The sequence below is a fragment of the Castanea sativa genome, chromosome 11, assembly GCF_040712315.1.
Source record: "Castanea sativa cultivar Marrone di Chiusa Pesio chromosome 11, ASM4071231v1".
In the NCBI taxonomy this organism is placed as follows: domain Eukaryota; kingdom Viridiplantae; phylum Streptophyta; class Magnoliopsida; order Fagales; family Fagaceae; genus Castanea; species Castanea sativa.
The window spans coordinates 8,563,966-8,577,084 of record NC_134023.1 but is presented as its reverse complement, the minus strand read 5'-3'; the positions used below and the strand labels follow the sequence as shown (position 1 = coordinate 8,577,084).

The window sequence follows — 13,119 nt, the reverse complement described above, 5'->3', positions numbered from 1 at the left end:
TACAAAAATAAATTGCACCAACCTAAAATAAAGTTACAAAGAACGCAAAAATTTATCAATCTAAAAAAATATGCAAGAAAAGTTTTTAAAAAAAATCCACCAAAAAATTGAGAGAGAAATAACTTTTTTTGTGAGGAAAAATTATGCATAGAATGGAAGAGTGGATGACTAATTTATGCTAAAATGATAATAATAAGAAGAAGAAGAAGAAAAAAAAAAAAAAGAAAATAAAGGGAAAGAGGAAAAGGGGTATTAAGGTAAAGGGTTTGGGGAGATGAAAAGGTAAAGGGAATGAGAAATGTTGGAGAAAGTGTAAAATATTAATTTTTTAATTTTTATAAATAAAAAAGATGAGAAAATATAAATAATTTAATGATATTGAGGATCTCATCTAATTTCAATGTCAAATAAAATAAGATGAGAAGAAAAAAAAAAAAAAGATATAACAATAAACACTAAATTATCCAAATCATGTTATGTAATAGAAATAATATTATTTTTTATGTACTATCTTTAATTCTTTATAATGCAATAATAGGATAACATTTAACAATCAAAGAGAACAAAAAAAAAAAAAAACCTTAAAACACAAAAATAAATCTCATAAACCCAAATTAGAGTTCTAAAAACACAAAAATTTATTAACCTAAAGCTGAGATGCAAGAAAAATAAAAAAATCCACCAAAAAATTAAGAGAGAGAGAGAGAGAGAGAGAGAGAGAGAGAGAGAGAGAATGTTTTTGTAAGGGAAAACTATGCAAAGAATGAAAGAGAGGATGACAAATTTATAGTAAAAGGGTGTGAATAAGAAGAGACAAAATAAAGGAAGATGAAGGGAAAAATGAATAGTGATATTAAGATAGAGGATAGTGGGGAGATGAAAAGGTAAGGTAAGGAGAAAGGTTAGGGAAAGTGTAAATATTAAAAAAATAAGTGAATGTTAAAAAAAATTATAGGAACCACCGCACACCCTTGGTGCGATGGTCACTCCACAAGTATAAGTGTTTATGGAGTGTGGGGGCTTTACACACATATACACTTAGATTAGGCTAGAGTAGAATTATATCTTGTATTAAAAAAAAATTATAGGAAAATTGGAAAGAAAAAATGATAATGACGTGAATGTTGATGTGGTTTAACTGGAGCGTAGCAACAATGAATGCTACGCTTTAGCTTTTAGATATATATAGATGTATATATAGTGACCTCTCATTCCAAGTGTACATCAAACTATTGTGGCTATAATCATAAAAGTTAATTTGTTTATGTGATTGAACGTGATTTATGTGCCATCAGTGGTGGAATTCTTTACTTGTATTGTCATCGATTTGATAGTTATAATTCATTGGACTACAAGGATAAGGTAATTGATAAGAATTTGTTTAATAAGGGGCGCAATATATTGTTAGTTCTCACGGAAAATTCTTAAGTGCTCCCGAAGTATGGAGAAATGGTGCTCACTCCTCTCACATTAATGATAGGGTCCACCATGAATTTAATGAGTGGTCCCCACCATGAATGTGAGAGGAGTGAGCACTATTCTCCGTACTCCGGAAGTACCTAATAATTACTCGGTTCTCACACTTTAACGAGTGAGTGATTTTAGTCCTCAACAAACTTAAATTGTTTGCGTCATCCGCTAATCTCTGTGAAGGAATGATGACGTGGTCAAACCAAGAATTGACATGTCATCACTTCGATAGACATTTTAGCTAGAAAATAAAAGTAATTATTCAAAATTTGTTAAGGATTAAAAGCAATCATGTTAAATGTTATAAATCAAAGTCACTCATGGGTTAAAATTCAGAGAACAACAATGTATTTTGACATTTAATAAAACTCAACTTGTAATATGGAAGGCCTTGTTATAGTGCTGCTAATAGTTTAGTGATAGTGAGGCTTAAAATTTTGCTCCCTTTTTTTTATTTTTTATTTTTTTATAATGCTAATAGTACCTCTCATTACACCTTCATTTTGATCACATTTGCATGTAATTCAACTTTGTAGGAAGCAAAGTGGATCTCACCTTTGGTCCATGGGAGTAGAGAACTCGGAATAAAAAAACATTAGACACCATTGCATTCCAGGGGAGGGTTTCATATATTTTGGAAGTTAAGTCTATCTCAACCTACGCATTTAAAGAAAAGAAAGGGCCACTTGCGCACCTACTCTTTAAAAAAAAGTGAGTTAACAAACTAGTTATCGACTTGGACTGAAAATGGAAGTTGACAGAGTCTGAGGCATAGAACGGTGCTCATTTATTTTAAGTTGCAATTGCATGATAACAGCTTCACAGACCGCAATTTTCCAAAATCTGTAAGTTCTCACTTCTAAATCATTTTTTTTCTTCTCATTGATGCATATTTATTTTTTGATTCAAGATTTACTTGTATACTTAGATTGACTTTCATGGATACAAGTAACCCATCTTCTTCAAGCCATCAATGGAAATACCATGTCTTTCTAAGTTTCAGAGGTGACGACACTCGCAAGAGTTTTACAGACCATTTACACACTGCTTTGAAACAGGAGGGCGTCATCACCTTTAGGGACAAGGAAAATCTCGAGAGAGGAAAACCTATTTCACTTGAGCTATTAAAAGCAATAGAAGAATCATTGCTTGCTATTGTCATTCTCTCAAGAAACTATGCATCCTCAACGTGGTGTTTGGATGAACTTGTAAAGATCATGGAATGCAAAGAAAAGATAGGGCTAATAGTTTTGCCCATTTTTTATGATGTAGATCCATCTGAGGTACGCAAACTGATGGGAAGTTATGCAAAAGCCTTCATTGAACATGAAAAAAATTTCAAAAAGAATATAAATAAAGTTCACATCTGGAAATCTACTTTGACAGAAGTGGCCAATCTCGCTGGATTTTCTTTACAGGATAGGTAAATTATTTCCACTAAATATATTAAAGTATGGTTTAATTGACATATACCAGATTTGTTTTTTAACTTCTAGTTAGGATGTGATTATAATGCATTTGACATGATAGCAACAACATCCATTTCTGGTTGTGTGATTATTTCTTTGACATGAATACTTGATATAATAAAGCAACACAAGGGGGCAGTTGTTTCTTCTTCTTCTTCTTCTTCTTCTTCTTTTTTTTTTTTTTTTTTTTGGGTAAAGAGGGGGCAGCTGTTTCAGATGTGGGATTACCTTGACATGTATTATCCTTGACATGTATTGTTATTATAACTGTAATAATAAAACCGTAAGTCTTTGATTGTAGCTCATTACTATCTTCTTTTATTTGTGGGATTACCATTTTTACATAGGAGTTATTGTATCTCCTTAAGTTTTCAATGTGAGATTCATTCAAATTTAAAGTAGTTTACAACAAATTTTCACATTGATTCAAATTCCATCAAACAAATTTTCATTCTCTACAACAACAGCACCACCTTAATGAAACTTGATACAAATAAGATAACTAACTTTTATAAAGTAAGCTAGTGTAGGCTTGCGTTAAACAATCTGTTTACTTACCAAATGATATCTTCTCTTGAATTGGATTAGGTTAAAAACTAGAGCTTTGATGCTAGTTTGTTGTAATTGTGGAATAGTAAATATGCATTCATACAAAAAATAGACTAGAATATCCACACAAGGCAATGATACTTCATGTAACTCAGAAAACTCCATGTCTACACCTTTGTATAACACTGACTAAACTCTATCAATTACAGATCACAATCACATGATTTGCAACTACAAATGATATTCACAAACTCTAAATAGGGCTATTATACTTAAACAAGAAACAAATTTCCTAGTCATACAATGATTTTTTTTTTAATCCCAAATATATCATGAATATTTCAGCGTTCAAAGAAACATACACTACACATGTTTGTATATTTCCAATAGAATGTCTTTCAATCTAGTTATTCCTCCATATGGGCCGCCCACCTCGATCTTAAGTTCCTATTGAACCAAAGGTATTAGCGATCAAACCTTAATATCATTGTTTGTATGTATGGCTCTAACTGTAACTCATTACTCTATTTGTTGTGATATGGGATAACTACTCGTGTAAGAATTATTGCATTTACTTAGTTCTCTACTTCTCAGTGAGAATTTGCAAGGATTTGACGGTTATTCATAAGAGTGTATTATGGGTGGTTCACTCATATTACTTGATTTCTCTTCTTTGCAGGCATGAGTCAGAATTTATCCAAGACATTGTGAAAATAATATTAAATAAATTAAGTTACGCATTTCCGAAAGGTACCAAAGATTTAGTAGGAATAGATTCTCGAGTAAAGGACCTATTGCCTCTTTTAGCTATAGGATCAAATGATGTTCGCATTATCGGAGTTTGGGGGATGGGGGGAATTGGAAAGACAACTCTTGCTAGAGTTGTTTATCAAAAGTTTTCTAAGGAATTTGAAGATTGTAGATTTATCACTGACATTAACATTAGTGAAGAATCTAAAAAATATGGTATACCTCACCCACAAGATGTTAATGATAAAGTTCTTATGATCAAGAATAGGTTATATAACAAAAGGATTCTTCTTGTTCTTGATGATATACATCAATTTGATCAATTAGAAAAGTTGGCTAGGGAGCCTAATTGGTTTGGTCTAGGTAGTAGAGTTATCATCACAACAAGAGATAAGCATTTGTTGACAAGGCTAAAGGTATATGGAATATACGAGGCTAAAGGATTGAGTAATGATGATGCTCTTCAGCTTTTTAGTTTGAATGCTTTTAGCAACAATCATCCGGCCAAAGATTATCTAGAGTTGTCTATACAATTTGTAAATTATGCTAAAGGCCTTCCTCTAGCTATTGAGGTTTTGGGTTCTTTTTTGATTAATAGAAGTACGAAGGAATGGGTTAGTACATTAGATAGGCTCAAACAATTTCCTGAAAAAGAAATTAACAATACACTTCAAATTGGTTTTGATGGACTTGAGGATACAGAGAAGGAAATATTTATACATATTGCATGTTTCTTTAACATGAAGAATAAAGACTATGTAGTGAAAATACTTGAGTGTCTTGGCCTTCACCCTGACATTGGATTAAGGATTCTCATTGAAAAGTCTCTCTTAAAAGAATATGAAAATAAATTTTGGATGCATGAATTACTACAAATAATGGGTCAAGACATAGTTCGTCGAGATTTTCGTCAAGAACCTAGAAAGTGGAGCAAATTGTGGTTATATGAAGACGTTCACAATGTTTTGATGAAAAATATGGTAAGAGATTATTTATAGAACTTGAGCATACACCCTATCATGTTATTCAACAAAGTTAAAATTTGAATAACTCTAGTATTCATATATCTAGCACTCACACATCCTATTTTCTTGATTATTAGGGAGCAGAAGCTATTAAAGGCCTAGTCCTAGATCTTCATATGGTGACTGAATTGGGTGAACTGCATAAATCCAAAGAGGCATATTGGAACCCTGATGCCTTTTCAAAGATGCCCAACCTTGAATTGCTTATAATTAATGGAGTTCACCTTCTGCGTGGCCCTAAAGAACTTCCTAATGGCTTAAGATTTCTTGATTGGACTGAGTATCCTTCAAAATCTTTGCCATTAAGTTTTCAACCGGATAAGCTTGTTGAACTTCACATGTGTCATAGCAAAGTTGAACAACTTTGGAAAGGAAAAAAGGTAAGATTATTATTTAATACTCGTGTACAACTTTGTTTTTTTATTTCTAATAAATGGTAAGGTTTGTGGAACCTAATTATTCTACCTTTTTTTGGGGATTTTAACAGTACTTGGACAAATTAAAGTTCATCGAGTTGAACAATTCCTTAAGCCTCATTGCAACCCCTGACTTTACCGGAGTTCCCAATCTTGAGAAATTAGTTGTTAAAGGTTGTATAAGATTAATTAAGGTTCACGCATCTGTTGTGGTTCATAAAAGGCTTACTCTTCTTGATCTAGAAGGTTGCAAAAACCTTAGTAGTCTTCCAAAAAAGTTTGAAATGGAGTCTCTTGAGATTCTTAACCTTTCTAATTGTTCCAAAATTAAGAGAATTCCAGAATTTATGGGAAACATGGAACGCTTGTCAAAACTTCACTTAGATGGCACCGCTATTACAAAACTTCCCTCTTCAGTCAAGCATTTGACTAACCTTGCTGCATTGCATTTAAGGGATTGCAAAAATCTTGTGTGTCTTCCTAGCAACATTTGTAACTTCAAGTTGCTTAAAGAACTCAATGTGGCTGGATGCTCAAAACTTGACAATCTACCGGAGAACTTGTGGAATGTTGTAAGTCTAGAAGAGCTTGATTTGAGTGGGATTGCTTTAAGAAAGCCGCCTGTCTCGATTGTTTGTTTAAGAAATCTCAAAGTACTATCTCTTATGGGTTGTAAACTGCCACCGCCTAGAAGAAACCCAAATCCAGTGAGCTTGTTATTGAATTACTGTCTCAAAGTACTATCTCTTATGGGTTGTAAACTGCCACTGCCTAGAAGAAACCCAAATCCTGTGAGCTTGTTATTGCCTTACTTGCCAAATTTATGCTCTTTAACGAGATTGAATCTAAGTAATTGTGATCTTCAGACAATCCCTAATGATGTTGGTTGCTTATCCTCTTTAGAAGATTTAAATCTAAGTGAAAATAATTTTGATTGCCTTCCTAAAAGCATCATTCGACTATCTAAATTGAAGACTATTCTTTTGAAGAATTGCACAAGACTACGTTCATTACCACAGCTTCCATCCAGCACCAGGAGTGTTTTTGCAGAAGGTTGTACCTTATTGGAAATATTACCAAAAACATTAATACCGGACGAATCAAACTCATTATTTCTTTATCTCTTCAATTGTTTTGAATTGGCTGACAATCAAGGAAGCATGTTCTTTCGAATGCTATATAAAGCTGCTCAGGTCTCTCTCTCTCTCTCTCTCTCTCTCTCTCTCTCTCTCTCTCTATATATATATATATATATATATATACATATAGGTATTTATGTATGTATGTATAGTTAAATTCTAAACGTCTTGGTTTCTATGTTGTAGGGAATCTACAAGGAACCTAAAGAGGCAACCATTAGTACTTTTGTTCCTGGAAGTGAAATTATGGAATGGTTTAGCCATCAAAGTATGGGGAATATAGTAAAAGCACAAGTTGCTCCTTGGAAACAAAATATGAACATACAAATGCCTACTCATTCATGTAATAAGTGGATGGGAATGGCTGCTTGTGTTGTTTTTTCACCCCTCGATCTTTATCCGAAAAATTACAGTTTCTTTGAAAACTGTCATATTATTTGTTACATTGAAGTTGGTGTAGGAGAGCTGGCAAAATTTAGCATTAACTGTGTTCAGATTTCATCACATCACCTATGGCTACTCTATTTTCGCCCTGAATTTTTTGATGAGAATGCGAGAGCAGTATTGAGTCAAATTGATGAGAATGAATCCATTCAGTTGGAAGTTAGATTTCAATTTTCTAGGGACTCAAACTTGGAGTTTGAGAAATGTGGGTTTCAAATGGTATACGAGCAAGACATGGAAGATATCAGAGGACTGGCTCAACCCAGCAACAGCAGTTGCATCACTTCTTATGAGACTGGACCTAGTGGTGAAAGTAGCTCTAACAATGTACCACATTTGAAGAGGAATCAAACATATATAAAGGATAACTTGGTCATCGTAACTCTGATTGCATGGTTCATTCTATTGAAGGTGGTTCAAGACTGGTAAGTCATCATCTTTCTTTCTATTACAGGTCTTACTGGTTACTATATGTTTGTTTTGCTTTGTGTGTGTGTGTTTTCTTTTTTCCCATTTCTTTGGCAAATACTCGTACTTTATTTTTATAATTTAAACTTTAAAAATTACCTTTTAAGTGCAACCCTTGCTACATAGACCCTTCTAAACTTTAAATAGGCTGTAGCTCAACTTCAATAGCTCATTATCGGTTCCCTTCTTTTAATATTTTTGATGATTTTTTTTTCACAACTTAATTTTTGTTTATTAAAGAAGTATTAACCGAAAATCCCATGTGCTGTGGATGGAACTTTGAATCCTTGGGTTACTAAAAGCCTTTCAAGTTCATTGAGAAAAAATAAAAATAAAAATAAAAATAAAAAGAACTCCCTAGCTATAATATATCTCAGTAGTCCGTACTCATACACTCTCTGTTCTTTCTTCTTCTTCGAACTCCCAATGTTGGAAACCCTCCTCCTCTCACTCTTTCTAATTCTTCCCTTCTTCTGCTGACGATCACTATGAATCGCTCCTTAAAAAAAAAATTATTACTACACAATTCAACTTATCAATGTAAAACTCAAATTTGAACTTCCAAGTTCAAAGTCTTTGGGTTGCTTTTGGAAGGATTCAAATTCTTAGCATGCTATTTTTGAGATTTAAATCTGTATATGTATATAAATCATATCATTTGAGTTTTGACTTTGATTCTATTCTTCTGCCTGCAAATGTGGACATTTTTTCTCAAATCTATGCCCATTCCTTTCAGCTACTCTTTTCAAAAAGTAAATAGAGAGCTTATGGCAAAGTTTAACAGAAGGCTAAGATAAAAACACCCATTTTTTGTTGGGTGAGAACTCAGCAAGATTAGTGGGAAAAGTTTTTCAAAAGCTAGGAACAACGAATAGAAATCAGTACCTTTTGATAGTTCCTCATTGCATGTTAAAAGAGACAATCCCATCGCCCTCAAAGTGTTTGACAAAATGCCTGAGCCAAACTGAAAAAGGGCCTCCTGTATATATATTTATGTTCTAATCAATTGATTTGGTGTCACTTTCCATGTGTTGATAACAAATTAATAAAATTTTCCATGGTTGAACTGTTAATGATTAACCTCTCTTATGGACTTATAAGAACTGTGTAATTGTGTTTGATAAAATGTATGAAAGAAAATCTAATAGCCTACAGGAATCATTAGAGTTGATTTTTATGAACATAACATACAACATATCAACACTGATGATCCAAATTCTATCATTGACTACAGGAATCATATATAGTTGTGATATGTTTTGCTTTTATATGTGAGCCATCTCTGACAAATTAAAGGGCGTCATTATGTATGCATTTGATTAGTTGTGCTATTAAGCCTTCTTGAGTGACAGTGGATTAGCAATAGAAATTTTGTTCCCTTAGTTGTGCTTGTGGACTTATGTATGATAAGTACTTTGCAAGGAACTGCTGATATGCAATCTGAGGGGATCTTTGGTTTACTACATAGGTTACTCTTGCAATTTGAGATGACTTTGTTTTCATTTTTTGTTTATAGGTGATGTATGATAAGTATTCGGGGTGTAACAGTTCATATTTTCCTATTATACTTTCTTAAGGGAACTCTAATTCTTCAGAGTATATCAGCTTAAGCTGATTGTTGTGTTGTGGCTGGAATTGTTTTTTGGAGTTTAGTTGGTTCATTTGGTTGGTGAGAAATTTTTGGGACTGTTTGGTTTTGTAAGAAATTGTTTGGGATTTGGGGTGTAAGCCATTCAAAGAACTAGCAAATATTAAGGATAAAGAAGTTTTGATATTGATTTACAAATTGAGATTAAACATGCCAGCAGGCTTTTATTGCTAATAATAAGGTCCCACAGAATATTCAAAAGAAAAAAACCCTTTTAGTTAAAAGGGGCAAACTGGAAATGGCAAAATTTTATTTATTTTGTTTCCTGGGTGTAACACCAATGGTCCAATGCCTCATGCATGACTTAATTGAGAATCTTCTTTTTCCTCCTTAAAATGAGTTTGTCTTTTCATCTGTTTTTTTAGTTTGTTCTGTTTTTGGGTTTTTGAAGAGGATCTTAACCATGGTTCTTCATGTGCTTGATTAATTTTAAATTAGCTACTTGTCTAGTTGTCTTTCCATTTCTTCTTCTAACTGCAATTTTGATCCAGGTTGTTTGGCTTTATTCGAGCTATCCCGGGGGTTGGCATCTTATATTAAAACTGCCAATGAACTATTGGCAGATTCAAAAGCAGGATAGAACTCTGTCAGCTTCACACCTTCTGTAAGTGAACACAGATCTCTAGCTTAATAAATTTAAGATACCATAATTTTAAATTCAACTTTTAGTGCTCTTATCTGATTGAAATATCAACCGTTTGGTATGTGCAACTATAAAGCTTGAGATACAACAAAAACTCACAACATTTTTACAACATTCCATAAATTAAGTTACCACATTATACTTGGGGTCACCATAATCTATAACGCCAGTTTTTTTCATTGAATCATGCATTGAATCAATTGTCCTCGAAAAAAATTACACTGTTTGTTTTTTATTTCTCAATGCAACCAAGTGCTTGAATTTAACTAGGAAACATAATGTGATGCACTTAACTTTTGAAAAAAATTGTGAAATTTGTTGTCTCTAATATTGTTTTAGGAATAAATTATAGCTATCCCGCACTTTTTGCTTTATTTATTTTTTCTAATTATGTACAACCATCTTTTATTACCGGTTTTGATAAACTTGTATTAGGAAAAAAGTACAAGGAAAGTTAATGCAAATCAACTATATAAACATGATTTGGTTGTTTGATTGAAACTTCTATTTTTTGGGTTATTTAGTGCCAAATATTTATTTACCTGTTTGTTCTGATGGGAATTTTTTTTTTTTTTTTTTTTCACATTTTCCTGTGTTTGGTAGGATAGAAGACACAGATGATCTAGAAACAAACTTATTGGTCAACAGAATTCATTTTGGCAAAATGCTTGCCCTCACAGAAAACTCACAAAGCAAACCATCCTTATCTTGTCATTCCCTACGCATTTCAACTTGCTCCATCAACGGTAACAAAGCAAACCTCTCTCTCTCTCCCTCCCTTTCTGTTCTCTTATGTACATTTTCTTGTCTATTTTGAACTAATCTTTTCTTTGTTGAGTATGTCGGCCTCAGTCACTCAAAATCTGCACGCTCCAGTGGTTTGTCACTCTTCACTCTCTCACTCTGTTTGTGACTCAAGCAGTTGCAAGCAGTGTCTTTGAAAGGTGAGCATGCTTTTTTTTTTTGGTCTCATTCCTAATGCATCTGTCCTTTTGTTTTTCTTTGGACATATATTGATTGAATGATATTTCTGTGTTTGATGTAATACGATGAAGACCTATATCTTAAATAGACTACACCATGGTTTTAAAAGAATACTGTTGTTTTGTAATACCATTAGCTACCATGATTTTAAGGTTGTCAAATGGATCTAATGTATACCTATTTATAACCTTCATTGGATTTTTTGTATCGTAAAATTTAGAACAAAAAAGATGTAGCTCATTAAGGGATTTCCATTATAAGCATAGGCCGTCAGAACCATGAAAATTCTTAATACTTCCACTCTCTTTCTATTCCGAAAACTTCTTAATGGACATATTCTACCAATATATGTAAATGGTAGTTGGAATTGATAGGCTTAAATCATACAATTATGTTCTTGACATTGCCTAAAAGTTGCTCATGAAGATGTTTGACTGTAATTTTTTTAACGAATTTTGGCTTATTTACTTTAGCTTTCTTTGTCAGAGTTTACTTTCTTCTTCTTCTTATGAAATGGTATGTTCTTCAGAGTTCTCTTCTGACTTTGTTGCATTTCAATTTTATTGTCTAATTGTTTTAATCCAAATTTGTATCTGCCCTGCTGCATTTTATTTCTATTTACCATAACAAATCATTAAACAGATAAATTCATAAATAAATCAATTAGAAGCTCTCATTCAGATTATGGCAGGCTCATTCATTTTGAAGGCATACTGGAGGCTTTCACTATTTGTTCTGTATGTTATAGTAGCTTGCATTTGCCACAAAATCTGATGCAATTAGATGGTACATGCAGCTTTAAGTTACAGCTTGCTTTTGTATTGCTGTTGGCACTTTCTTTGTTATATGTCTCAAGATTGCTCGTTTATGGCTGTAGGCACTCTGTCTGTTACCTTGCAATTTCAAAGATAAATGTTGCATTGCAATCTTGGTCACAAGATAAGCAATTATGATGGAATCCTAAAGAAGGTACAAAACCAGCATGAGAAATTGGATTCATGCATTCAAGATCTTGAAGAAGGACAAGAATGCCTGGAGATGGTGGCTCATATTCTGAATAAGAAAGTAATAATGGTCACTGGTTTTGGGGCCTCATGGGGTGGGAGGTAGCAAAGTGAAAGGAGCGTCAACAAGTTGGTTAGGATACTTTAATCAAATAATATAAATTTGTTGCAACTCTAATTTTCATGGTGAAATCAGTTGTGGCTTCTCCTGTGAATGTAGGCACGTTATTGAACCACGTAAATCTTGTTGTTGTTTGTTCTTTGCCTTCTCTTTATTTACTAAGATTGCATATACATAATCCCCGAAAAAGAGTGTCCTTTCTCAATACTTTCAACCACTAGCTAACAAATCATGTTGCAGTCTCATGGCTTTTTTTTTCCTTTATATTTTTTAATTTGCAAAAAAAAAAATGTTAGGATTTTGCTGCCATGCGGTGCCTTTAAATGAATGAGATATAAATGTAGTAGTTATTAATAGGCATTTATTATGTTTGTATTCATATATGGAACTATTTATTCTAAAATTTAAATAAAATATGATGTGGGAGTATTCTAATGGAGGGTTTAAATATATAATAGAATCGTTTTTTAGAATAAATATATAAAAGAATCTAAATTCAATTAAAAAACATATATTAGAAGAATGATGTGTAAAATTGTGAAGCCTCAAAAATTGGCAAAATATTATGAAGTCAACTAAAAATTAAACTTCTTTGATTTTGTCTATATTATAAATTATACGTACAATATTATAACCCAATTCACAACTCTTGATTTTTTTTAAAAAAAATTACACAACAAAATTACATCTTTATCAATTATTAATGTTTAGAATTTAAGCAAGAACTTTATAGCTCATCTAGCATCTCTTGGTTTTTCTAATGGAAATATGATTCAAATATTCCCCCAATGTAACTATTGAAATAAAATAATTAAATTAATTAAAAAAGGTATGAATATAACTGACACTAAGAGGCTATTTGGATTGATGATTTCTATAACTTATAACTCAAAAATGGTAAGACCCATAGCTAAGAAGTCTGTTTGGCACCCTATAACTCTGTTTCCAGTTTCTTGTTTCCATCACTCAATTCTCTAATTTTTGACTTA

The 13,119-nt window shown here is 32.6% G+C and overlaps 1 protein-coding gene and 1 long non-coding RNA gene across 2 annotated transcripts; both read left to right on the top strand.

Moving 5' to 3' along the window:
- The first annotated feature begins 2,378 nt into the window (after positions 1-2,378).
- Positions 2,379-7,691, top strand: LOC142616014 (TMV resistance protein N-like). Its single transcript, XM_075788907.1, has 5 exons — positions 2,379-2,893; positions 4,168-5,218; positions 5,341-5,643; positions 5,751-6,872; positions 7,005-7,691. Exons 1-5 carry the CDS (start codon positions 2,409-2,411, stop codon positions 7,689-7,691), a joined length of 3,648 nt encoding a protein of 1,215 aa, XP_075645022.1. The 5' UTR covers positions 2,379-2,408.
- Positions 7,692-9,849: 2,158 nt separating this feature from the next.
- On the top strand, positions 9,850-12,253 carry LOC142615403 (uncharacterized). Its single transcript, XR_012840737.1, has 3 exons — positions 9,850-9,982; positions 10,625-10,965; positions 11,883-12,253. It is a non-coding gene; the product is annotated as an uncharacterized LOC142615403 (long non-coding RNA).
- Positions 12,254-13,119: the final 866 nt, after the last annotated feature.

What these genes read in the sequence shown, in the direction of transcription:
- LOC142616014 (XM_075788907.1), top strand. Translation starts at nt 2,409, where the DNA reads ATGGATACAAGTAACCCATCTTCTTCAAGCCATCAATGGAAATACCAT. An exon ending in GGATTTTCTTTACAGGATAG is followed by an intron (nt 2,894 to 4,167) that starts GTAAATTATTTC and finishes TCTTCTTTGCAG; the next exon opens with GCATGAGTCAGAATTTATCC. An exon ending in ATGTTTTGATGAAAAATATG is followed by an intron (nt 5,219 to 5,340) that starts GTAAGAGATTAT and finishes CTTGATTATTAG; the next exon opens with GGAGCAGAAGCTATTAAAGG.